Source organism: Drosophila nasuta, chromosome X (genome assembly GCF_023558535.2).
Source record: "Drosophila nasuta strain 15112-1781.00 chromosome X, ASM2355853v1, whole genome shotgun sequence".
NCBI lineage: Eukaryota > Metazoa > Arthropoda > Insecta > Diptera > Drosophilidae > Drosophila > Drosophila nasuta.
In genome coordinates, this window is record NC_083459.1 from 20366105 (window position 1) to 20390622 (window position 24518).

The 24518-nt window shown below is 35.5% G+C and overlaps 1 protein-coding gene across 1 annotated transcript; it reads left to right on the top strand.

The window, feature by feature from the left end:
* Positions 1 to 1485: 1485 nt before the first annotated feature.
* Positions 1486 to 20648, top strand: LOC132797023 (protein retinal degeneration B). Its single transcript, XM_060808440.1, is given in 14 exon segments — positions 1486 to 1819; positions 9534 to 9940; positions 11110 to 11254; positions 12104 to 12267; positions 12269 to 12296; positions 12358 to 12768; positions 13763 to 14079; positions 14981 to 15019; positions 15192 to 15267; positions 15328 to 16533; positions 16617 to 16754; positions 17361 to 18328; positions 19135 to 19307; positions 19961 to 20648. Coding segments are annotated over 13 exon segments (3843 nt in total). The 5' UTR covers positions 1486 to 1819; positions 9534 to 9862; the 3' UTR covers positions 20061 to 20648.
* The last annotated feature ends 3870 nt before the right edge of the window (positions 20649 to 24518 follow it).

The window sequence follows — 24518 nt, forward strand, 5'->3', positions numbered from 1 at the left end:
GTCTTCTTCACAATACAAATACATGCATGCTGCTGTATGTGTATGTGTGCAAAATATTTGTTATTTTGCGAATGTGTGCGCGCACTCCTGGAGTGGAGGAGCATGCGCCATGTGCGTTTGCCTTTTGTAAATGTCAAAGTTGAACTCTATATGGAAGCCAAAGGAAGCCTGCACAACAAGCTACAATAGATAACACCAGTCCAACACAGTGTGACAAGCGTAAACAACAACAAGGCTTCATACAGATACACACACACATACCTACCTACATACATAAGTACATATGTATGTATATTTGCGTTTTGTTTGTTGATTTTTCTGTTTCCGCAGAAACGGCGCAACAACGTCACAATTTTGTTATGTTTAGCTATGCACATTTGTGTGTTTGTTTATTTTAATAGGGGTGCCGTTACCGTTAAGACAAATAAAAAAAGAAGATTGTTGATCGAACTAATTTATCATTCATTCAGTTTTGCACGCATGTACACACACATACACATGCACATGTGTTTGTATGTGGGTTGCATGGAAGCCCAGTGCGACCTTTACGTCAGTCAGTTGGTTGGGCAGAGACAACAGCAGCCACCCACTCAGTAGGGTCACCTACCAAATGTAAGGCTGGCTCTTTCCCTCGAATATGGAAAGAACATACTTACCTGATGTATCTAGTTTTTAGCTTAAATGCAATATATATATGTGTGTGTGTGTGTGTGTGTGTGTGTTCATTTGTAGTTGTAAAATCTAATTTGCTAATACCCCTTTTGTAATATTGCGTAGCCGACGGCTTAGACACAGGAAAGATTGAGAGCTTTTTGTTGTTGCTTTTGTTTTTGCATGCGCTTTGGCGCTTTCTCGCGCGCTATTTGTCAGGCTGATCAAATCTTAAGGGCTGTTCCGCAATGCATTAGCCTGTGTGTGTGCAATAACTTATCATCATTGCGACAGAAGCTTATTATAGTTTATTTTTATATGTATATGGGCATTATGGTTTATTTATATATGTATATGGGAATTAAATAAATTAATGCTGTTGAGAGCTCCAATTATTTATAAATATAATTGCTAATAAATTAATGTTTTGTTTAAAATAACCGAATGTATTATGAGATTGTCTCACTATTGCTTTAAAAAAAGATGTGCCATGCAAAAGTTCTTAAAACTAAATTAACATCATTAATCATTTAAGCATCATTTATTATTAAATGTAAAAAAAATCGCAAACATTGATGATTTTTTTTCTTTTATGTAGGAAACAACAAATTGCAATTAAAAGAACTTTGAGGAAGCAATAGCTTTTATGTTATGTTTGCTGCTCTTGCTACGTTTGTGGCAACAGTTTACTGGAATGGCCAAAGAGAGTGCACTTTCGCTCTCTCTGTGTTTATCTCTCTCCTGTACTATAGCTTGTTGTTGGCGCTTCAGCTGCTGTTGCCTGCTGCTTCTTTGCTGTCTCTGCTTCGTTTTCGTTTTCAGTTGAAAAGCGAACGCGGACGTGTGTCGGTCGTCGCTGCCGTCGCTCGCTACGCCTACGCTCTCGTTTTCTGTTTGTCCGTCTTGTGATTGCAAAAATTAAAAAAAAAAACACAAGCAGCAAGCATCAGCCCAAAGGCAAGAAATTTAACAACAAATTTTCTTTTTCACGCGTATGTGTGTGCGTGTGTGTACATATATTTTTACTAACCAAAGCGTGAAAAAATAGTTTTAATAAAAAAAAAACGCAAATTTGCTAAAAAATTTGTTTTCTTTTTTTTCGGTGTTGTTTTTGTTATTGTTATTAATCGTGCACAGCTGCTGGAAATATACATAGAAACATATATATGTGAGTTTTCTTCGTACATATCCTAAAACACACATTAACATACATACTGTGTGTGTGTGTGATTTGTTTTTTTGTTGTTGGCTGCAAAATTGTTGCAAGAAAATTGATAAATGCGCAAAACACAGTCTAAGGATAACGGCATTCTCTGCTTGTGTGTGTGTCTGTGTGCGTAAACGTAAATGCGTAAGCTCTGCAGCAGAGCAGAGCCTGGACTAGAGCTTTGCCCTCCATCTCTCTTTCACTCACACTTACGCTATGTCTCTCCAGCTGCCAAGGTTTCTATTCGCAGCAAAAGAAATAACAACTACTCGTTGCACTCATACATTTGTAATTCATGCGTACGCACATACACATTTGTCTACTTGTGTTTGTGTTCTGTGAGTGTGATAAGCATTTTTCTTCAGCTGCATTTTTTTCTTATTTTTTTGGTAGCTTTTCACAAAGTTCTTCTCGCCAAATTGGATTTTCCTTGCGTGACTAGGCCACCCTTTTTTTTTTTTTGTTGTTTGCGTGTGATTTTTTTTTGGCTCCCTAATGTGAAATATTCACTTCCCCCTGTTGTAACATTGAAATGTTCTCTGGTGTCTGTGATTTTTATTTTTTTGTTGTTTTTTATTATGTTTTTTACAGCAGTGTTTTTTTTTTGTTTTTGTGGTTGGCTGATTTGAGCCTAGGGCTAAAATACTTTAAAGAGACTGCGTGCAAAGTGCGCGCGCATTGGCTTCGCTTTGGTAATTTGTTGTTGTTGTTGTTTTTGTTGTTGGTTGCTGCTATATTTATAAATTATTAATAAACATAAAGCGGCGCCACAGGTGTGCACAGAGAGCAAGCAGCGCTCGACCCCAACAAATAACACTCACCTTCACGCTGCTACGCTTATATGACTGTGCACGTGTGTGTGTGAGTGTGTGTGTGATGCTCTTCTCAGTTTGTTAGCCCTTTATACCTTGTACCGTCTAGCGACATCACTAGTGCATTTGTGTATAGTCCTGGTCAATTGTCGACAAAGTGTATAATAGTTGGCGACTTCTGCGTTGTCAGCTCTGTTATACTGCTCGGCATCTTGCACTTTGTCCTTCTCTCTCGCATTCTTCTCTCGCACTCGCGCCCGCTTCTTAGAAAGCTTCTGATGATCGCACACATACGCAATACGTGTGTTTGCTAATTTTCTCCACATACATTTATTGTTTTTGGGATTACTCACAACACTCGTACTATTTTTGTTGTTGTTGTTGTCTCTCTTCTCTGCCTGTCTTCGCGTTGCTTCCGGGGCTTTCACGTTCAATTATTTCTGCTTGAATGGTCAGCAGCAGAGGCAGTGACGTTGACAGTGGCAGCGACGCTTTTTATTGTTACCATTTTTCTTTTGGCTTAAATGTGTGCTGCTTTTTTCGTATATATGTACATATATGTATTTACATTTGTTTGATTGTATGTGAGTATGTGTGTGCAATTACTGTAGCAATTTATTCATCAAGCTGCAAAGCGTGCAAACAATAACACACACACACACACAATCAGCAAACATGAACTATTATACAAAGTATAACAGTAGCATAGCAAAAGCAGCTCTTGTTGTTTGTGCAAATTGGTTGCTCTTCTTCTTCTTTGGCTGCTGCTGCTGCTTCTTCTTAGCCTATGCCTATAAGCGCATTACGTGCATTGTATCATTGTTGTTGTTGTTGTCCATTTTACCGTCACTATGCAAACTTTTTTTGTCACACAAGTTTCAGTTTTCTGCTGTTTACCTCTCTCTGTCTCTCTCTCTCTCTCTTTCTCTCGTACTGTGCCGTCACAGACCCTTGACACAAGCTTGATCGTCATAAACACAAACTGCAAAATGACAGACAGGCTATAAACACGACCCGCGTTCATGTTACGTGCAAAGTGCACAGATTTAAACACAATACATGGACACATACACACACACACACATGCAAACAGATGTACTTACATATGCATATGTATTTTTTTCGTTTCGCTTATAACTGTGTGTTTCTGTGGACAATTCATATTTACCATGTTATAAGTACTTTGAGATAAATTTGTGGAAATTGGATTTCTCTTAAAAGTCGAGCACAATGTGACACTTTTTTTTTCATTCTGTGTTTACACTGTAGTAAAAAGCGTAGGCAATGTTATCTCTCAATGTCAGATTTGTTATTTATTTTGTGCGAAGATCTTAAGATCTTAATAGATCCATATCGTTAAAGCTGAGTGCTTATAGTTCGCAATGTCATCCATAATCGTTGTTTTTTTTTAAGAGTTCTATAGTCATCCATAGTCGTTGTTTCTTGTTCGTATCTACATCATCCATCTTATTAGATTCATATGTTTAAGATTAAATAGTTCTTGAGTCATCCATAGCATGAGTTTTTTGTATCTAAACAATCTTTGCTTTGCTAAATTGTAAAAGTTTTTTAAGAAATACTGTTGTATGGTAAAAAATGCCTACTGCAATAAGGTTTGGTTAACAATCTGTTATGTTTATCAATATACCAAATATAGACATCGACATATTTCAGTATTTTTTAGGTATTTTAATTCGGTATATTTTATGAATATTACGCCAATATACCAAATATAGCCTATGGTATATCTTAGTATTTTTGAAGTATATTAATTCGGTATATTTCAAGTATTTCACAGTATTATTTTGCTCTTCACAAGGCAGTGTATATCTTCCATATACAGAAGACTTGATTTTGATAAATGATAAAATGTCACAAGTTGAAGAGTACAGATCACATAGAAACTTTCGAATTCAATATAAATTCAATTGGATAATCTACATTCTGAAAAGATTAATTGGATAAGTACTTGTTTATAAAGCATTTGTCTTTTTCAATTCCTCAATTATTGCCCCAATTTAATGATTTGTTAGTTAATTGAAAGAAAAGTGTTTTTTTTTTTCCAAATTTTCATTTATGGATAAATTTAAAAGCTAAGCTATTATAATATGCGTGCTAAATTCTTATGAAATGCATTAAAAGTTTATTCCAATTTGCAGGGCTTTAGTTAATGAGCTCTGAATGATTTGATTACTCGTATTTAAATGTCAACTTAAAATAGCTTTCATCACAATGCGTTGAGTTGTCGCTAAATGATTGTAATCATTTGCCTTTTGTCGAGCGAATGTCACTTAAGCAAATGTCATCATCTCGCAATTACCGTGCACATCTTGGGCAACTATACATATAGTATATCCATCCATATATAGTATATTTCTATCAAGCATGAGTATGGAAATGCCATGTAACATATTTGTATTTTCTTTGCTTCTCTCTCTCTTTCTCTATCTCTTGGTTTCCACTTTGCCATTGTTGTCCGCCCATAATTATTGATTACTGCCTTTGTGCCTCTTGCTGCAGCACTATTATTAAGTGGGCATACATCCAACAAACACATCGCCAAACGGATGAGTGTGGCATGATCAAATGGGTTGGGTTGGGTTGGGTTGGGTTATGTTGTGGGTGCAAAGAATGGAATGGAATGGGATGACATGGCAAGGGCAACATTGTCAATCATGAAATCCCATTAATTAAGTTCCAATTGCTAAGCAGCAAAAGTGGCCCACTGGACAAGGCTGTGTCCATTAAGTAGATAGACCTAGTTTCATTCTACCTTCACAACAACACAAGCACGCCCCGTGTGCATGTGCACTCAATTTATGTTATGGGTTATGGGTCGCATAGTTTTTATTATGGAATATTTATGCATCATTTGGGTAGAATTTCGATATTTGCATCAGCTGAAATTCAAATGATTGATTGTTCATTTGATTGAATAACATATTTCAAATTGTTTTTAAGGTGGACTTCCTTTACATTTTTAATAAATACTTGATTTGGTATTTATTATTCTTTAAATAGTAATTATATGTCTATTTCAAAGCTAGAAACTCGGATTATAATGATTACAGTCTATATGAGTCCTAAATTTATTTGATATCAGAATGAAAAATAGTTAATCTGGTATATTTTGCTGTTTATGGTATATATGGAATGTAGTAGTATATAGTTTTTGATATATGTTTCTTAAGGTTTATTTTAACTGTATCGTACAAAGATCATTCTTCACTGTTGCATCCAAACAAAATATACTGTAACCTCGTACATTTATAGCAAACGTAATTTTAAAGCTAGAATATCAATGTTCAGATTACACAACAATAATTACAGTCTTTATAAGTCCTACATTTAGATGATATCAGGATGGAAAACTTGAAAGATATTCTAGAAATAATTTCATATATGCTTTGGTTGCCAATCTAGTATATTTTGGTCTCTATGGTATATTTTAAATACCTATATATATACTATCTTTAAATATATTTTACTATATTTTACTGTATAGTCTTTATGAGTCCTAAGTTGAGATTAGAATGAAAAACTTAAAATTTACCTTTAAAATCTTGTATATTTTATTCCTTATGGTATATTCCGAATGTAGTAGTATATTTTTTACTTTACTTTCATTATCGTACACAAATACTGTAACTACGTATTTTACATTCTCTAGAGTCTCGATTACAATGAGAATAATGAGAAAAGAAAGAATATACAACGCAAAACAAAAATGCTTTTACTAAGCTGCATCAACAATTTATCGCAGATAAAATGATAAGATTAAAACCGACAAAAAGTCTGTCGAGAAAGGTGTTAGTTGCGGCTGGGGAACATCATGCACTAGACTTTTAATCAAACATCAGTTACATATAGAGGTTACACACCTGCCTTTGCTCCCACAGGTCAGTTTTGCAGATACGAGTTACGACTTTGCTCTGAATTACGGTTACATTCCCCACCTGCTGATGTCTACCACTGTTGGACAACACTTCAGAAGGCTTAATTTATGGTTCTGCTTAAAAGCCAGGCAAGGTCACAATAATCCTTTACGCTCAGAAATTGAGATATGAGCTTATAAGCTAGAACTATATTAGACAAACGCAACAACGTTGCAACATTGTGGTATTCATGTAAAATGCTACACTAAATTTTATATATATAAATAAAGAAATATTCAAAATACAAAATATGTTTATGCACCCCATAAAATGAAATATTACATTTTTATTGCATTTTCTTGGAAAACAGAAAAAGAAAATAAAAACTAAAGCAAAGCAAATGCTGCAACTACATACTAGCAAAGTACTCGAAAAGTTTTGCAACAAAACAAGTTGCATAAAGTGCGACACCAATGCCACAATAAATTGCGCTCATACGCTTACAATTCCCAAATGCCTGAATCGTGACCTCGTTGGATGCGCTTCGCTTCAGTTTGAAGTCAGTCGTTAGCGCACTATTAAGGGAGCCATTATTATATTTCTACACAATCTATTAAAGCTGATTAGTTGTTAATAACCTCTATTCAAGTTGCCACACACCAAATAATTGAATCCAGGTTGAAATATTTCTTCAATTGCAATGAGATAAATTTATGTTAATTGTAATTGAATAATTGCAGTTAATGATTGAGCTTTATGGCGATTACTTTTAAATGCTTTCCAATTTTAAAACTATACTTAGAAAATTAATAGTCGTAGTTAAGTGACATCAACTGTGGAAATTATATTTTTACGAGTTTTTAGACCCTTTACTTTTAAAAAACCGAAAAGGGGTTTATTATGCTGCTTAAATTTATATTTTGAGTGACTAAAAAATACATGTTTTTCTCCTTTACTTTATTTTAATCAAGTGTACGTTACAATTGGTATGAAAAGATTTTAAATTAAAGGGTTCTGTGCTGTCAATATGACTCTAGTTTTCTTACTTGTTTGGGCATGAATGAGCAAAAATAGAACACTTTTTTTTTGCTCTTTAAAAACTAGTTATTTTCAAGCATTTGTTTTTAAAGGAGTATTTATAGGTAAATTTTCGTCGTAAAATTTAGAAAATAAAAATAATTGTTGTATAAGCTTGCAATAAATGACACTTCATTTTTGATCTGTTATTTTTGCAAATTTGTTATGAAAACTTGTTATTTGCAAGCACATTTTAAAATTGATATAAATGAATATTTCTTGGTGAAAATAACTAATAAATAATATAAAAAATAAAGATATTCTGTTTAAGTTTGCACTAAATAAAATTAGCAAAATATCAGACTTTTTATTGCTTTAATTTTTGAAAATTATTTGCGAAAAGTTGTTTGATTGAATATTTTTTAATATATATATTTCTAAATGGATATTTATATGTGACAATTCGTCAAAAAATAGTAAAGTTAAGTTTGTCAATAAGTAAAATAAGCAATAAATGACGCTTCATTATTTATTTATAATAAAAACTTGTTATTTGCAAGCACTTTTAAAATGGTTCTAAGTGAATGTTTATAGGTGAAAATCAGACATTGAAATGAACATGTAATAATAAAAGTAATAATAAAGTTCTTTCTTGTTTGTGTTTCCCAATAAGTTAATTGAGCATTGGTTATTTTTATTTTTCTATAATGTTTGCGAATTTGTAAAAATTATTGCAAATGAATATTGAAAGGTGAAAATCAGTCATAAAATGTAACATGTAATAATAACATAACTTATAATAATAATAATAAAATAAGATGTTCTTTATAATGCTTGCGAATTTGTAAAAATTGTTGCAAATGAATATTGAAAGGTGAAAATCAGTCATAAAATGTAACATGTAATAATAACTAACGTCACTAACAATGTGTATCATAATAGCTAACGTGTTTAGTAGCACATTGTGGTGATCAAATAAATCGCAATGCTTGTCTAGATGTTTATCTTTATGGAGCTTGTGTTGGAGGAGCGTTTTAATTAAAATGCTCCATTAAATGCAATGCTAAACATGTTGTAGTTCGATTAGAGGAATTATCGTGTCGATCGGCTTATTTCGTCAGTCAATTGACGAATCGATTGCAATGCAAATTCGAATTCCGATAGATAAACATATTGCAGACAACGAATGCTTATTCATTTGCTTTCTTTCTCTGTCTAGCTCTCTCTCTCTCTCTGTTCCTCTCTCTGTCTCGCTTGTTGAGGTCAATTGCAGATTTGAGTGCGAGGAAAATTGCTTTGGGTTCAGGGTGTTTGTTGTTTTTGTTATTTCGGTGTTATTGTCCAGTTTGCTGCTGTTGTCAGCAGTCAACAATAAATCCAATTAGCAAAGCGGTTCAAGGTAACAGCAAAAATTATGCACGATAAACCAAATTCGTTTGCTTGCTCGTTGTTGTTGTTGTAGTTGTTGTTGTTGTTGTTCCCGATGTTGTTCTCGTTAAGAAATGTAAGCCGAGTCGACCTTATCGGACATTTTCATTTCATTTTTATTCTGGGGTACTTATTGTCGTCATCGTCATAGTTGTCGCTTGCTGTTCTCGTTGTTGTGTCTAATTGACAGCTTGAGTGCCTGTCTGGTGACAGTCAGTCAGTCAGTCAGTCATTCAGTCAGTCACCATGTCAGCCTTGTTTCCCCTTGTTTAGTTCAGAGTTTTTGTCCCCTGGCGAATCAATAAACGTACCGTAACGGTAATTTACATTTTAGAGCTCGCTCCATGAAGCACACACACACACATACAATTTATACGGAAGCCATAGCAACTAACTAAGCCAAGCCAAGTCAAGTAACCCCAACCTCAATCTCAATCCCAATCCTGCAATCCAGCCCCTCATCCTCCCTCCCTTCCCACTCTCTCTCCACATTCCCGTAGAAGGCAGCCCAAAAATTTTAATCCAACCTTGCCACATTTGCAGGTCATAGACGCCACCGACGCGCACCGCAGCCATGCGCATCAGAAGCAGCAGCGGCAACAACATCAGCCAGAACAACAACAGCAACAGCAACAACAACAGCAACAGCAGCAACAATCGATGATTGCCTAAGAGTAAGCTATAAAGATAGAACGAGCGATTGCAGGAAGTGACAAGTTGAAGAAGTTGCGGCTGCGAAAAGCGAAGCGAGAACGAGTTACACACTAAGTTAAAGGTGAAGCTGAAGCTGAACCTAAAGCCCGCCGTAATATAACCAAAGACGCCAAAGACCAATTTAAAACAAATAATAATAAACACCGACCGACTCCATAATGCTGATCAAGGAGTACCGCATACCTCTGCCCCTCACCGTTGAGGAGTATCGCATTGCCCAACTGTACATGATAGCGGTAAGTTCCCAGCTAATGATGAATGCAAGAGTTTAGAAGAATAATGAATGAAATCCATGTTTAATCATACGAGTATGATAATTCAGCCATATCTCGCTTAATGGCCTTAAACTGAGGCCGCTAAGTGAAGTTTCATTTAAAGAATTATTTTTATTTTTAATTTATTCTTCTTTTACTGATATTTTTTGATGTTAAGTGAAATAAATATGCTGTTAAGTGTACTTTAACAACAAATTATGTGGCCGTTATGTGCAAATTACATTAGACTGAGGCCGCTAAGCGAAGTTCTCTTCAAATATTTGGCTACTTTTAATTTATTCGAGTTTTACTATTATTTTTGTTTGTTAAGTGAGATAAGTATGCCGCTAAGTGTATTTCAACTAAATATAATGAGGCCGTTAAGTGCAAATAACATTAAATGAAGCGGCCATTAAGTGAAGACAATTAAAAACAATTGCAAGCTTTTTTCTTGTGTATTTTCTGTTTGGTGTAGTTCTAATTAGCAAATACAACCACTAAGTCTGAGGCCGCTAAGCGAGAATCTGCCTTGTTACTATTATTTTATTTGTTATATGTGATTAATATTTCACAAGCAAATTTCAACTAAGTACAAAGTTTCTGTTAAGTGCATATAATGCAAAGAAGTGGCCGTTAAGTGAGGTTTGGCTGTATATCAAATTTTGACGTGCTTTTAAAGTCACAAAAATTCACCGCCATCGCTTCTAATTTAATTAAATTCACTAACTCTAGTTCAAACAATAAAAAGCAAATTCCAATTAAAACCAAACGATGTTGATTGATGAAATTCAATAATTTACCAATTTCCTAGCGATGTGTACATTCGCAATCTATCAAAAACAATTCTAGAAAAAATGAAAATATAAATTAAGCAGCATTGAATTTGTACACACAATTATGCAAATGTGTTCTAGTTAAATAATTTATTCTTAGCCAGGCTAATTCTATTTACTTAATGCTTTGCATTTGATTGAACTACAAAATGAAATACAAAAATGTAGTGGAAAAAATGAGAGCGAAAAAAACTATAGACAAAGATTCTATCTATAAAAATTGCTTGTGTGTGTTAAACTGTTTCCTGCCTGCAAAAAAAAAGCAAGTAAAAAGCAAACAAACTATTCGAATAATAAATCTATTTTTAATCGAAACAGAAAAAGAGCCGCGAGGAGAGTCATGGCGAAGGCAGCGGCGTTGAGATTATTATCAATGAACCATATAAAGATGGACCCGGCGGCAATGGACAGTATACGAAAAAAATCTATCATGTCGGCAGTCATTTACCCGGCTGGATTAAAAGTAAGTTGCAACATTTCAAAAGCCATCTTAATATAGTAATTATATAGAAAAAAGAATGATAAAACTAAGAACATTAAAAAATGTACATATATTATATAACATACTTAAAAGACTTGCTCCTACTATTCTTATTATATACTCTTAATGTTGAGGAATAAATTATAGTTATTAATGTAATTATTGATGTAAATCTTTAATAATATCAGAAATGAATCAACATATGTTTGCTTCATATCCAACTGCTTTATTTGATAATGAGACGAAAAATGAAATCTTTCATTTTTATACCCTTTACCCATGAAGTATAGGATATTATAACTTTGTGCCTCCAGGAAATGTATGTAACAGGCAGAAGGAGGCATCTTCGACCCTATAAAGTGTATATATTTTTAAACAACAGAGGCAATATAGCCACGTCTGTATGTCCGTCAGTATGAACACCTGAATCTTAAAGACTATAAGAGATAAAGATATAAGTTTGTCTGGCAATATGGTATATTTTAAACTCTATATATACCATTCGAATATAGTACAGTATATCAATACACCAAATATAGATTTTGTTATATTTTAAGAATAACACCGCACTGTGAAATGGTTAGCGGGTATCTCACAGTCGAGCACTCTCAATTTGTTTTGTTTAGAATTAGTAGATATCTCATTTTAAATGTGAAAATTCAAGTCTAATTCGAACTAGGTGTCAATTTCTAGTTTATACTTTATGTGTTTGGAATTGACGTCAGCTTTTCTTGGTTATAACAGCATTCTAAGTAAAAGTGATATGTTTACATTTTTTCGTTGGTAAATAAAGTTGTAATTAATTAAATCGACACCGTCACCACATTTTAGGTCTGCTGCCCAAAAGCGCGCTAACCGTGGAGGAGGAAGCCTGGAATGCTTATCCGTATACACGCACTCGTTATACCTGCCCCTTTGTGGAGAAATTTTCGCTGGACATTGAGACGTATTATCATCCCGACAATGGCTATCAGGACAATGTGTTTCAGCTGTCGGGGCAGTGATCTACGCAATCGCGTTGTAGGTGAGTAAAACATTATCTCTGATTCGTTTTCAAATTCGAATTAACAATTTGTATTTTGTAGATGTGATTGACATTGTGAAGGATCAGCTATGGGGCGGAGATTATGTCAAGGAAGAGGATCCCAAGCATTTCGTATCGGACAAGACGGGACGTGGTCCGCTCGGCGATGATTGGCTTGAGGAGTATTGGCGCGAAGTGAAGGGCAAGAAGCAGCCAACGCCACGAAATATGTCGCTAATGACCGCCTATAAGATATGCCGCGTCGAGTTTCGCTATTGGGGCATGCAAACCAAGCTGGAGAAGTTCATACACGATGTCGCGTTGCGCAAGACAATGCTACGCGCCCATCGTCAGGCCTGGGCGTGGCAGGACGAATGGCATGGCCTCACCATCGAGGACATACGCGAGCTTGAGTTGCAAACACAGTTGGCGTTGGCCAAGAAAATGGGCAGTGGCGAGGAATGTAGTGATGGTAAGCAAATTAGACATCTGCATTACATCGCTTTGCACTTAAGGGCCAAGCTGTAGTTAGTTGCACTTAGTTGCAGTTTGTCGTTGTTTAAGGTTCTTTAAAAAAAGAACTATTAAGAAATGAGCATAATGAAATCAGTAAATATTCTATTGCTTTACTAAAGAGCCAATATAGATTTCATTTAGTGGCAGATTTAACTCGCTTAATACTCCGATTTAACTAGTTAACTCACATACTCGGACTTACATCGTTTTCCACTTAAGGGTCAAACTGTAGCCAGTTGCACTTAGCTGCAGTTTGTTGTTGTTTAAGGTTCTTAAAAAAAAGAACTATTAAGGAATGATTAGAAGGCGGAAAATAATCTGTTGTTTTACTTAAGAGCCAATAATGATTTCGTTTAGTGGCAGATTTAACTTGCTTAACAGTCACTCAGATTTTACTAGTTAACTCACACACTAAGAATTAACTTGTTAACAGTTTTTTTATAAAGTAAAGAAAACTAATTTATAAATGAATTTAAAGTGCACAAATATGCTGTAGACTTATAGCTTGGGTTTACTATGACATATTTATTTAGCAGCAGTTTAAACTTACTTTAGAGTCACAACTGAAAAACGGCAAAATTGAAATTCTATAAAAAAAATTAAAGTAGAGAAAGAAATTGTGTTGCTATATTTAAGAAATTTTCGCCTAACAGCTACAACTATTTGGCCCTTAAGTTAGTAGTCAGAATTATTTAGCTACGGCTGAAACTTGTTTAAGAGTCACAATTGAAAAACGTCAAATCTAAAATAGCATAGAACATTGTAATTTTGTTTTTTTTAGTATATAAAGTGTTAAATGACAAGTAAAAAAAGAAATTCGGTTGCTACGTTTGAGGAATTTTCGCTTAACAGCCAAAACTAGTTGGCCCTTAAGTGAATTGTAGTTGTATTAATATTAGCTGCATCATAAGCATCTTCATTTTACACTCATTTACTCTCCTTCTTTACAGAAAGCACCTCTGAGCCGTATGTGAGCAGCGCCACAGTTGCCCCACAATTGGGTGAGCGAAAGAAATCTGCTCCGGCTGTGCCACCAATTGTCACCCAGCAACCGCCCAGCGCAGAGGCCAGCTCCGATGAGGATGATGACGACGATGATGAGGAGGATGAAAACGATGGAGTGGGCACTGGCGTTGAGCTTGGTGCCCAAAGCAGCAGCAATCAACGGTCTCGTTCCCAAAGCATTCAGTTGGCCAATAAAGCAAAGTTTGGCTCAAAGGGCGCTCTCCACTCGCCGGTGGGTTCGGCGCACAGTTTTGATCTGCAGGTGAGTGATGTGCGTTGCTTTTTTTTATCCACTGTCAACTGTCCGCTGCTGCTGCTTCTGCTTCTGCTCCTGATGCCGATGCTGCTGTCCATTGTGCCCACTTTGATGTTGTTGTCTTTGTTGTGCTTTGTCTTTGTCCATTGTCCATTTGCAAATTGCGTTCTATTTGTTGTTGCTTCAGTTTATTCTGCGGGTCGGAAACAAAACCAAATACAGAAGAAGAAAAAAAAAAACAATGCAAGCAAAGCTGAAGCAATTGCTTATACAATCTTATCTCTTATCAAATAAATAACTTGAAGTAATCAAAATAGCTTTAACCTCAGCATTTATGCACACAAATCTATTCATTGTGTTTGTAAAGTCATTTTACGAGTCAGAGTTTACTAACATTTCAAATTGAAGACTGTAAATATGCAAAAAATAACATCGTGGGATCGCAAAAGTCATAGGATTCAACTTTATTCTTTAATCAATTTGTTGATCAACTTTTTATTCATTTTTTTTTACTTTGGAGTTGTTTTGTACAATTAAATTTGTAAAAATTTGTCATATCATAGCAAAAGATTTTGCTGATCGATTTTTTGTTCGCTATTCAAACTTAAGAATTTCCTATCGATAGTCAGTGTGGTATTTTATTAAATTCTTCTGGGAAATTGTGAAAAATAATACTCGCCATTTTATTTGAGTTGAGTTTATAATATTTGTAATTGTTTGTGTATTGTCCCTGAGCTGAGAACTAATCTTTGATTTGCTCTTGTCATACAAAAACAAATCGAAACAACCTAAAAATCACAACACATCTCGATAATGATTAAACGATAATCGATAACTGATTACTGATAAACGAAATCGAAACTGAAACCGAAACTGAACCGAACCGATCCAATTCGATCCTGAGCAGCCCACAAAACCGCATGCAAAGACAGCGCCACGCCGACATGTAAGTTCCACTTTTCCAGCCTTCAGCTCCTCCTGCTCCGACTCCAGTTCCTATTTAGTTATAGAATACCTGAGAAGATAGCAGCCCAACACATGAAAATATGTTTCTTAACTGTCTGTGTACTATATTTAGCAAGGTCATTAAATGCATTCTTTTCTTACCTCCCCTTTAGGTGGCCAACTGGCGCATGGAACGTCTTGAGGTTGACTCAAAGTCCAACTCAGATGAAGAGTTCTTCGATTGTCTGGGTAAGTTTTGCAAATAGTTTTTGAAATAACTTGTGAATAATGGAAATTCCCTTCGCACAGACACAAATGAGACAAATTCCCTGGCTAAATGGAGTTCACTGGAGCTGCTCGGCGAGGGCGACGACAGTCCGCCGCCGCATGGTGGCAGCTCGAGCGGCAGCGGTGGAGGCGGCGGTGCCAGTGGACGGCATAAGCAGGACGATAGCATATTCAATCAGGACTTTCTAATGCGTGTCGCATCGGAGCGCGGCAATAAGCGACAGCTGCGCTCCTCGGCGAGCATCGATCGCAGTCACGACTCATCGCCCCCAGGATCGCCGAGCACACCCTCTTGCCCCACCACCATACTGGTGATGGTGGTGCATGCCGGCAGCGTGCTGGACGCGGCCAGTGAATTGACCGCCAAGAAATCGGATGTGACCACATTCCGTGGCTCTTTCGAGGCCGTTATGCGTCAGCATTATCCCAACCTGCTGACGCATATGACGATCAAAATGGTGCCGTGTCCATCGATATGCACCGATGCCCTTGGCATCCTCTCCAGCCTCAGTCCGTACTCGTTTGATGCCTCACCATCGGCCGCCGATATACCCAACATAGCGGATGTGCCCATCGGTGCCATTCCGTTGCTCGCTGTGGCATCGCCCGAATTCCAGGAGACGGTCAACAAAACGGTGGCCGCTGCCAATATTGTGTATCATGAGTTCCTCAAATCGGAGGAGGGTCACGGCTTCTCCGGCCAAATTGTCATGCTGGGCGATTCGATGGGTTCGCTGCTCGCCTACGAGGCGCTTTGTCGCGGCAATGGCAGCGCCACCCAGCCGAATACATCGTCCAACCAATCACAGACACCAGCGACGGGTGCGGGTGTCGATGGCAGTTGCCGCATGTCACGCATGGACAATGATGAGCGATTTATTGATTCCGATTTGGATGCCAAACGTTTGTTGGTCGCCCCATCGCCGCGACGTCGTCGGTCCAGTTCGTCGAGTGATTCGCGTGCCACGAAATTGGATTTCGAAGTCAGTGATTTCTTTATGTTTGGCTCACCGTTGTCCGTGGTGTTGGCCGCACGTAAATTGCACGATGCCAAGGCGGCGCTGGCACGTCCCAATTGCCATCAGGTGTACAATCTGTTCCATCCAACCGATCCAATTGCCTCGCGTCTCGAGCCGTTGCTCAGTGCTCGCTTCTCCATATTGTCGCCGGTGAATGTGCCGCGCTATGCCAAATATCCGTTGGGCAATGGACAGCCCCTGCATTTATGTGAGTAGCTCAGCATAGCATGGATTAAAGGAGGCAACAACTATTTCACTCTCTCTATCTCTGTCTCTTTCATTGTGATGTAGTGGAGGTCATACAATCGCATCCGCAGCATTTCAATGATGGCAATAATCTGTTGGCTGGCAGACGTTTATCCGATGCCTCCATGCAGAGCACCATCTCTGGTCTCATCGAGAATGTCTCGCTCAGCACGATACACTCATGTAAGTTGCATATCTCGATTAGTGGCCACACTCTAAATACTGAAATTCACTTAGTGGCAAATTAATATTTGCATTACTTTTAACAAAATAAAGTAAAAATGAAAATGAAGGCAAAAGAAAAAGTATTTGCAAACAACGACATTAGTTGTGGCCCTTAAGTGAGATACCAGTGTACCGTTTATTCAAATACATCTTTAATATTTGCATTACTTTTAACAAAATAAACTATAAATAAAAACGAAGGGAAAAGAAAAAGTATTTGCAAATAATGACATTAGTTGTGGCCCTTAAGTGAGATATCAGTGTACCGTTTATTCAAATACATCTTTAATATTTGCATTACTTTTAACAAAATAAACTATAAATTAAAACGAAGGGAAAAGAAAAAGTATTTGCAAATAATGACATTAGTTGTGGCCCTTAAGTGAGATACCAGTGTACCGTTTATTCAAATACATCTTTAACATTTGCATTACTTTTAACAAAATAAACTAAAAATGACAGCGAAGGGAAAAGAAAAAGTATTTGCATATAATGGCATTAGTTGTGGCCCTTAAGTGAGATATCAGTGTACCGTTTATTCACATACATCTTTATCGCTTGCAGTGCAAAACAAATGGTGGGGCACCAAGCGCTTGGATTATGCGCTCTACTGTCCGGAGGGTTTGAGCAACTTCCCTGCACACGCATTGCCGCATTTGTTCCATGCCAGCTACTGGGAGAGTCCCGATGTGATTGCCTTTATACTGCGACAAATTGGCAAATTCGAGGGCATACCGTTTGTGGGCTCCAACGATGACAAGGACAACGCCTCGTTTCATCCGGGGCAACCGCGCGAAAAGTGGATCAAGAAGCGCACGTCGGTTAAGCTGAAGAATGTGGCAGCGAATCATCGGGCCAACGATGTGATTGTGCAGGAGGGACGTGAACAGCGTTTGAATGCGCGCTTCATGTACGGCCCGTTGGATATGATAACGTTGCATGGGGAGCGGGTGGATGTGCATATTATGAAGGATCCGCCGGCGGGTGAATGGACATTCCTAACCACCGAAATGACCGACAAGAATGGACGCATCTCGTACAGTATACCCGATCAATTGTCACTTGGTTATGGCATCTATCCGGTCAAGATGGTGGTGCGTGGCGATCACACCTCTGTCGATTGTTATATGGCCGTGGTGCCGCCAATGACGGAATGTGTTGTATTCAGCATCGATGGTTCCTTCACCGCATCCATGTCGGTGACCGGACGTGATCCGAAAGTCCGTGCCGGTGCCGTCGACGTCTGTCGCCATTGGCAAGAGTTGGGCTATTTGCTCATCTACATCACGGGACGACCCGATATGCAGCAACAGCGTGTCGTCTCGTGGCTGAGTCAGCATAACTTTCCACACGGTCTTATCTCGTTTGCCGATGGTTTATCCACCGATCCGTTGGGTCACAAGACCGCCTATCTCAATAATCTCGTGCAAAATCATGGAATCTCAATTACCGCCGCCTATGGCAGTAGCAAGGATATTAGTGTGTACACCAATGTGGGCATGCGACACGAACAAATCTTTATTGTTGGCAAGGTGAGTACACAAAAAAAACAACGTTGTTAAAATTTAAAAACAAAATATGGGTATAGGTAAATGTATAGTGTAGGGACCTCAAATTATAATTATGATCAATAAAGTGTAAAAATATACCAAATTAATATACTGACATATGCCGAGAAGTATATTTGGTATATCGTTAACCTACCACATTAAAAAATATACTATACTCTTTCAAAAACATTAGAAGAGTGCGATATTATTTTTAAAATATATCAAAAATTGTATACTAAAATATACCGAAATATATATTTGGTATATTTATATTCTACTACATTCGAAATATACTATAGAGCATAAAATATAGAAACTAAATTTTTATGTTTATGTAGGTAATATATGAAAATTGAAAATATATATGGATTTTTACAATTAAAATCTACTTCAAATATCTCAATAGAAGTTTGGGATATTTTATTTTTACTACTGAAATATACCAAAAGATATATGGTGTATACTGCAAAGTATAGAGAGCATAAAATATATCAAAATAAGCTTTTATTTTCATTTTTGTGTAAATAAAATTGAAAAAATTAAAATTTAAGTTGATGTTTATAATTTAAGTCTACTTCAAATACCCTAATCAAATCATAATTATATTTCAAACCAAATCAAATCGTACTTATATTTATGTATATTATCTATTATCTTCACAATTCTTATTTCGTAATAAGAAAAACAATATAATGTGCACAACTTCTCACATATTGTTTACATTTATTTACTTTTTGCATTACCTTATTTGCAATATTTATTAAATGTTGTTTTCTTTTCATTCACAGGTCAGCAAGAAATTGCAATCGAATGCAACGGTGCTGACCGAGGGCTATGCCGCTCATTTGGCCGGTCTCCAGGCAGTTGGTGGCTCTCGGCCGGCAAAGGGCAATGCACGCATGGTCATACCTCGAGGTTGCTTCAATCTGCCCGGACAATCCGCGAATCCGAGACGCAGAAGGTAGGTGACCCAAAAAAGACAAAAAAGAACAACAAAATCGAAGGCACAACGAAGGCGATAGCTTAAGCTAGTGCTGGAGATGGACAGGAGTTCATCTTTGTCTCACTCTGACTCTCTCTCTATCTCACACACTGTATATTGTAAATATGTATGTGTATGTGTATGTATATGTATATGCATTAGTGTTAATAGGTAAATGATGTAAAAACCGTGTGTTGCAATGTTATACAATTATTCTAAGTTCTCTGGTGTTTTATGCCTCTTATATTTTAAGTTTCTCTTCTTTTTTTTTTGTGTATCCTAATTTGAATTTGATTTGATCATCTTATTCTAATATTTATTTGATTTTCTATATATGTTTGTCGGTTGAATTTATTGTATTGTATATGTCTTGCTGATGTCGCATGCCCTCCTCGCCCTCGCTTCCACGTGTCGTGCATAACCCGAAAAACATCCCACTTAATTGCCATCCTAATACATAATTAATCCATGTCCGAACATATTTGTAATTAGCTCATTGAGCTTAAATACTTTCTCTGTCTGTCTCTTTTGGCATTACCTAATCATGCAATGCATCCGTATTTCCTTACAAACTTCACCATCCCCACCATCCCCCAAAAACACCATCCCGATGGCCGATTTCCGATCAGCAGTAGTGCCTTTGAGGTGCCTCTGCCCGTCACACCAATCAACGGCAGCCTGGGACAACTGAACGAGTGCAATGAGATTGAGATTAACCATGAGGATGCCTAGGATTCCTACAACTGAATGGCTGAATCTTCCCCCGTCCGTAATTCCCCCAACTCCACCAAAAATAAAACAAAAACAAAAAATCAGCAGACACATCAACATCTTTTTTTTTTTCTTGTTTGCCTAGTCGACCAAATGAGTTACTGTTTTGTAGTACTTATTTAAATGTATCCCAAATTATTGGTTTATTGATTTTAGATCTTAAGTTTTGTGAACAATTTCCTAAGTAATAATGCCGTATTATCGTATTATATATATACACTATACTATATATTTGTATGTATCCTAAGTTATAGTTACGAAAATGTAATTTTGTTAGTGCTTTTATAGTTTGTATTGCAAATTCATGTATTATTATTTACGATTGATATTATTGATATTGTAAAAATCCCAACGAACAACTAAAACAGGAAAAGATCAAATCTAGCCAAAAAGCAACAAACACACGTTATACGACGAGTATTAAACATACATACTATATACATATATACGCATATACCCGATGTAGTAAATACATATATGTATATAACTATATGTTATATACATATCGATATAATAAAACGCTTTAACTAGTTGTACTATAAAACTAGAGTGATCATATGTATTTATTAGAGACAAAACAACAACAGCAACAACAAAAAACATACTGTCATACTATATGATTTATAATGTTACGATTTCGAATTGTATCTTTTCATTGTTTGATCTTTGATTTTGATAACGACGCTTAAACCGCTTACCGCCCACACGTCACGCCTACTTTCCCGTACCGTGTTGATGCGATCCATATTCAATCAATCAACCGAATACACACTCACCTACACGCACTCAATCACGCTCAAAATCACGCATCAATCGACAAAAAACAATCTATCCAACAAAATCGAATAAAAAGGCTGCATGAACAAGCAACGAATGAAGTTTAAAACGTTTACCAACACTGTAGTTGTTATGCAAGAGCGTAAATTACATTAGACATCAACAACTACAACAACTACTACTACTATAAATATACAACGAACACGACAAAAACAAAACAAAAAACAAAAAAAGAGAGAGAGATCGCAAATTGGTGTTTAGTGTTCAAAAGTTATTGATATTCATTTCAGTTGGATTAAGTTGAATTGATTTTGCTGGTGTTATGTTTAAGTGCAATTTTAGCTGAGCATTTATCGATATCAGCAAGTTATCGAGATTTGCTTTTTTACTTTCAGTTTGATTTGTTCGTTATGTTTAGTTTTATGCAATTTAGCTGAGCATTTTCTTGATTCGGTGTTGTGCAAAATAAAAAAAAAAACAAAAAAAAAAAAAAAAACGGCATTTGATTGGAGCAAAATGCGCCATCAACTGACATCTCAACCTTAACTCTGTCTCTTTTTTCAACCAAAAACAAACGAAAAACTTTATTCTCTTAAAAAAAAAACATTAAAACATTGAAAAATCTACAAAACAACAATTCAAAAACACAAAACACACTCACACATTAATACCACCATCAACTTGACATCGCAGCAATGAGACGGGCCTATCATCGCCAATACGAAGTGGATACCTGAAGCGCAAAACCTACTTAAGCCATCACTAGAATCCCGATTTTGGAGCGTGGCAATGATTTGTTTAGTTAAAGAAATCGAGCAACCATCGAGAAACTCCATAAATATCTCTAATAGTACACACATAGATATCCACCATCTAACAAGTGCTTCGATCCTGTGTAGCTGAGACATGCAACAATACCAACAATAAATCATCTAATAATAATCTTAATCAGTTCGTGGATCCTCGATCAGCATTAGTTGCAGTTTAACACCACCAACCAACCAAACAACCAACCAACAGCAGCAAAAGCAACAAAACAACCGAACACATCTCAGCATCGATGCTCCCCATAAACTACATCTGTGTATATACATAAAAAATATATATATATTATGCGCGATATATAGCAAAATTATATGGTGTATATAAAAATAAACAAATGCAAAGAAACAAAACAAAAAAAAAACTTTAATTCAATTGTACAACATATTAATAAAGTCAAATGTGTCACGCGGTGAGTAGAATATGAGTTGCATTATTATACGACGCTGTTCCAAGTTCCGTTTTCGCATTAATTCCGCTCGATTCAGAATATAATAGAATATCATAGCGTAAAATCTGAAATAATTTCCGAATATAATAAAAACTTATAAATGAGAAACAGAGGAATAATTGAAAATATGGAAACTACATTTTAAAAATATAAGTTTACTAAAATAATAAATTGAATACACAAATTTTAAAATCGCCCAAAATTTCTTTGCTTTAATTTTCATGAACCAAAGATAAGTTTAACTAGTATTGCTGAGAGTTATTTCTAAAACGGAACACGGAACTAATTTATATGAATTTCTGAATCACTGAATCTACATTTTATTAAATGAATTATTTATTAAATGAACTAAAAATTATTTCATCTTTTTCTCAGGTACCTGGAAAGAAAGACTGTTTCCTCCTGTTGTTTGATGGTTTTCCAAACCACTTAAAGAAAAAATACAAATCACAAAAAAACAAAAAAAAAACACTAAAATCTAAAAAAAAAACTTAAATGGAAAATTAATTCATAATTTAAAGGCAAAGAAAAAATTAAAAGCACAAACAAATAATGTGCTATATATTGTATAACAAAATCATAAAAAAAAGAAATCTATACACATACTATTCAGTCTATGAAACCGTTTAACATACATATACAAAACGAACAAAGTTCAGTAAAAAGAGGTTATTACTAAAGGTCAAAGAACAACTGTGGAGATAATAAGAAGTACCGTAAATGGAGATAAGATAATCATAATCGTTCTATTTTTGAAAGATCTCCAATGAAGAAACCACTTACACAATTATGGCTGGCACGAACGAATAAATAATAATATTGCGTCGGGCGACAAGGTAAAAAGCGTTGCAAAATCAAATGGCAAATTCAATGCATTTCTTGAACAAAAACAAAAACCAAAAAAATATAATAATAATTATACTAATTACAAAAATAATAATACTATTTAAATGAAATTGTTTTCGCAATCGAATTAAATGGGACAATTTTGAATTTCACATTCAATAATTGGATTTTTGGAGCCCCACAAATATAATAAAAATGAAAGTTAATTGAAAATAAAAGAACTCTACTTATATGTGTCTCGTATGTGTGTGTAAAGTTATAAACTTATTCCAAGTGAAAAATAAAACAATCTGATTCTAATTCTAGTCCTAAGGGAATCCCCGTAAGAAATCTCTATAATTGTGATAGTCTTTCGCTACTAAGAATGCAAAAAAACAAAAAGTTATTGAAATCTATGCAAAACAAAATTGTTGTATGTTATGGCAGACAAAATTGTTTTTTTTGTATGTAAAGCGAAACATATTTACATACTTTATAAAAAGAGTAGAAGAAACACCTGAAAAATAAGAAAAAAAAACTGAAAAATGTTTGTAACTACGTTTTGAATGTAACATACTCGTACTATATTCAGTTCGATTCGTTCGAGTTCTGTAGATGTTAGAGTTATACAGTTACAAAAAATATGTTACTGATATCTGTATATGGTATATGTACCACATGTGAACTATCTATCCATAAACCGGAAATGAAAACTGCGCTCATTTGTGATAAACAATAATTGAGTACATTTGTAGTATGTAGAGAAATGCAAATCTTGATAAATAAAATAACAAACAAAAAAAAAAGGAAAATAAAAACAGAAAATAATCAACAAAATCCTAAACTCAATGCGACCTGATAATGAACAAGAAATCCCTATTATATATACATATTTACTGTTATATATATTCACAGACACATCTATACGCCTAACTAAAATTATGAACAGGCTGTCCACACAAGAGTTAACTGAACCTAAAATGCATATTTATTAGAACTAGAACTCGAAACTCACATGCTCTATTTGATAGTGCACGACTAGAAGATACCCTGTACCGCTATCTTTCTAATCTTCAAACTTTATAAAAAAAACGCTTCTCGAAACATTGTTTCACTAAAAGATACCCGGTACCAATGGCGAAATATGCGATATTATTTAAAGTATTCAAAACATATACCAAATCATTTTTTTATTTTGAATAAAAATAAATCTTATAGTTCTTGATTAGCACATTAATAAGAGCTAAGAAAGATTTTGTTTTTTTTTCTCTTTTATATTTTACTTTAAAACAGAAGAGGTTAATATAGTAATCATCCAGAGCTATAAGAATAACCTTTAATTATTGTTGAAATTGTTTTAGTGTATGTTTTTTTCGCTATATATAGAACGAAGAATGGGAATATAATCAAAGTGAAAAAACACAGCCTTGAACCTTTTTGTTTATTTTTATAATTGCTGATTAGGTTAATAAAAGAAAACAGTCACATTGGTATGTTATTAATATACATTATTTGATTCAGAAATTTTTTTTTTATAGAATTTT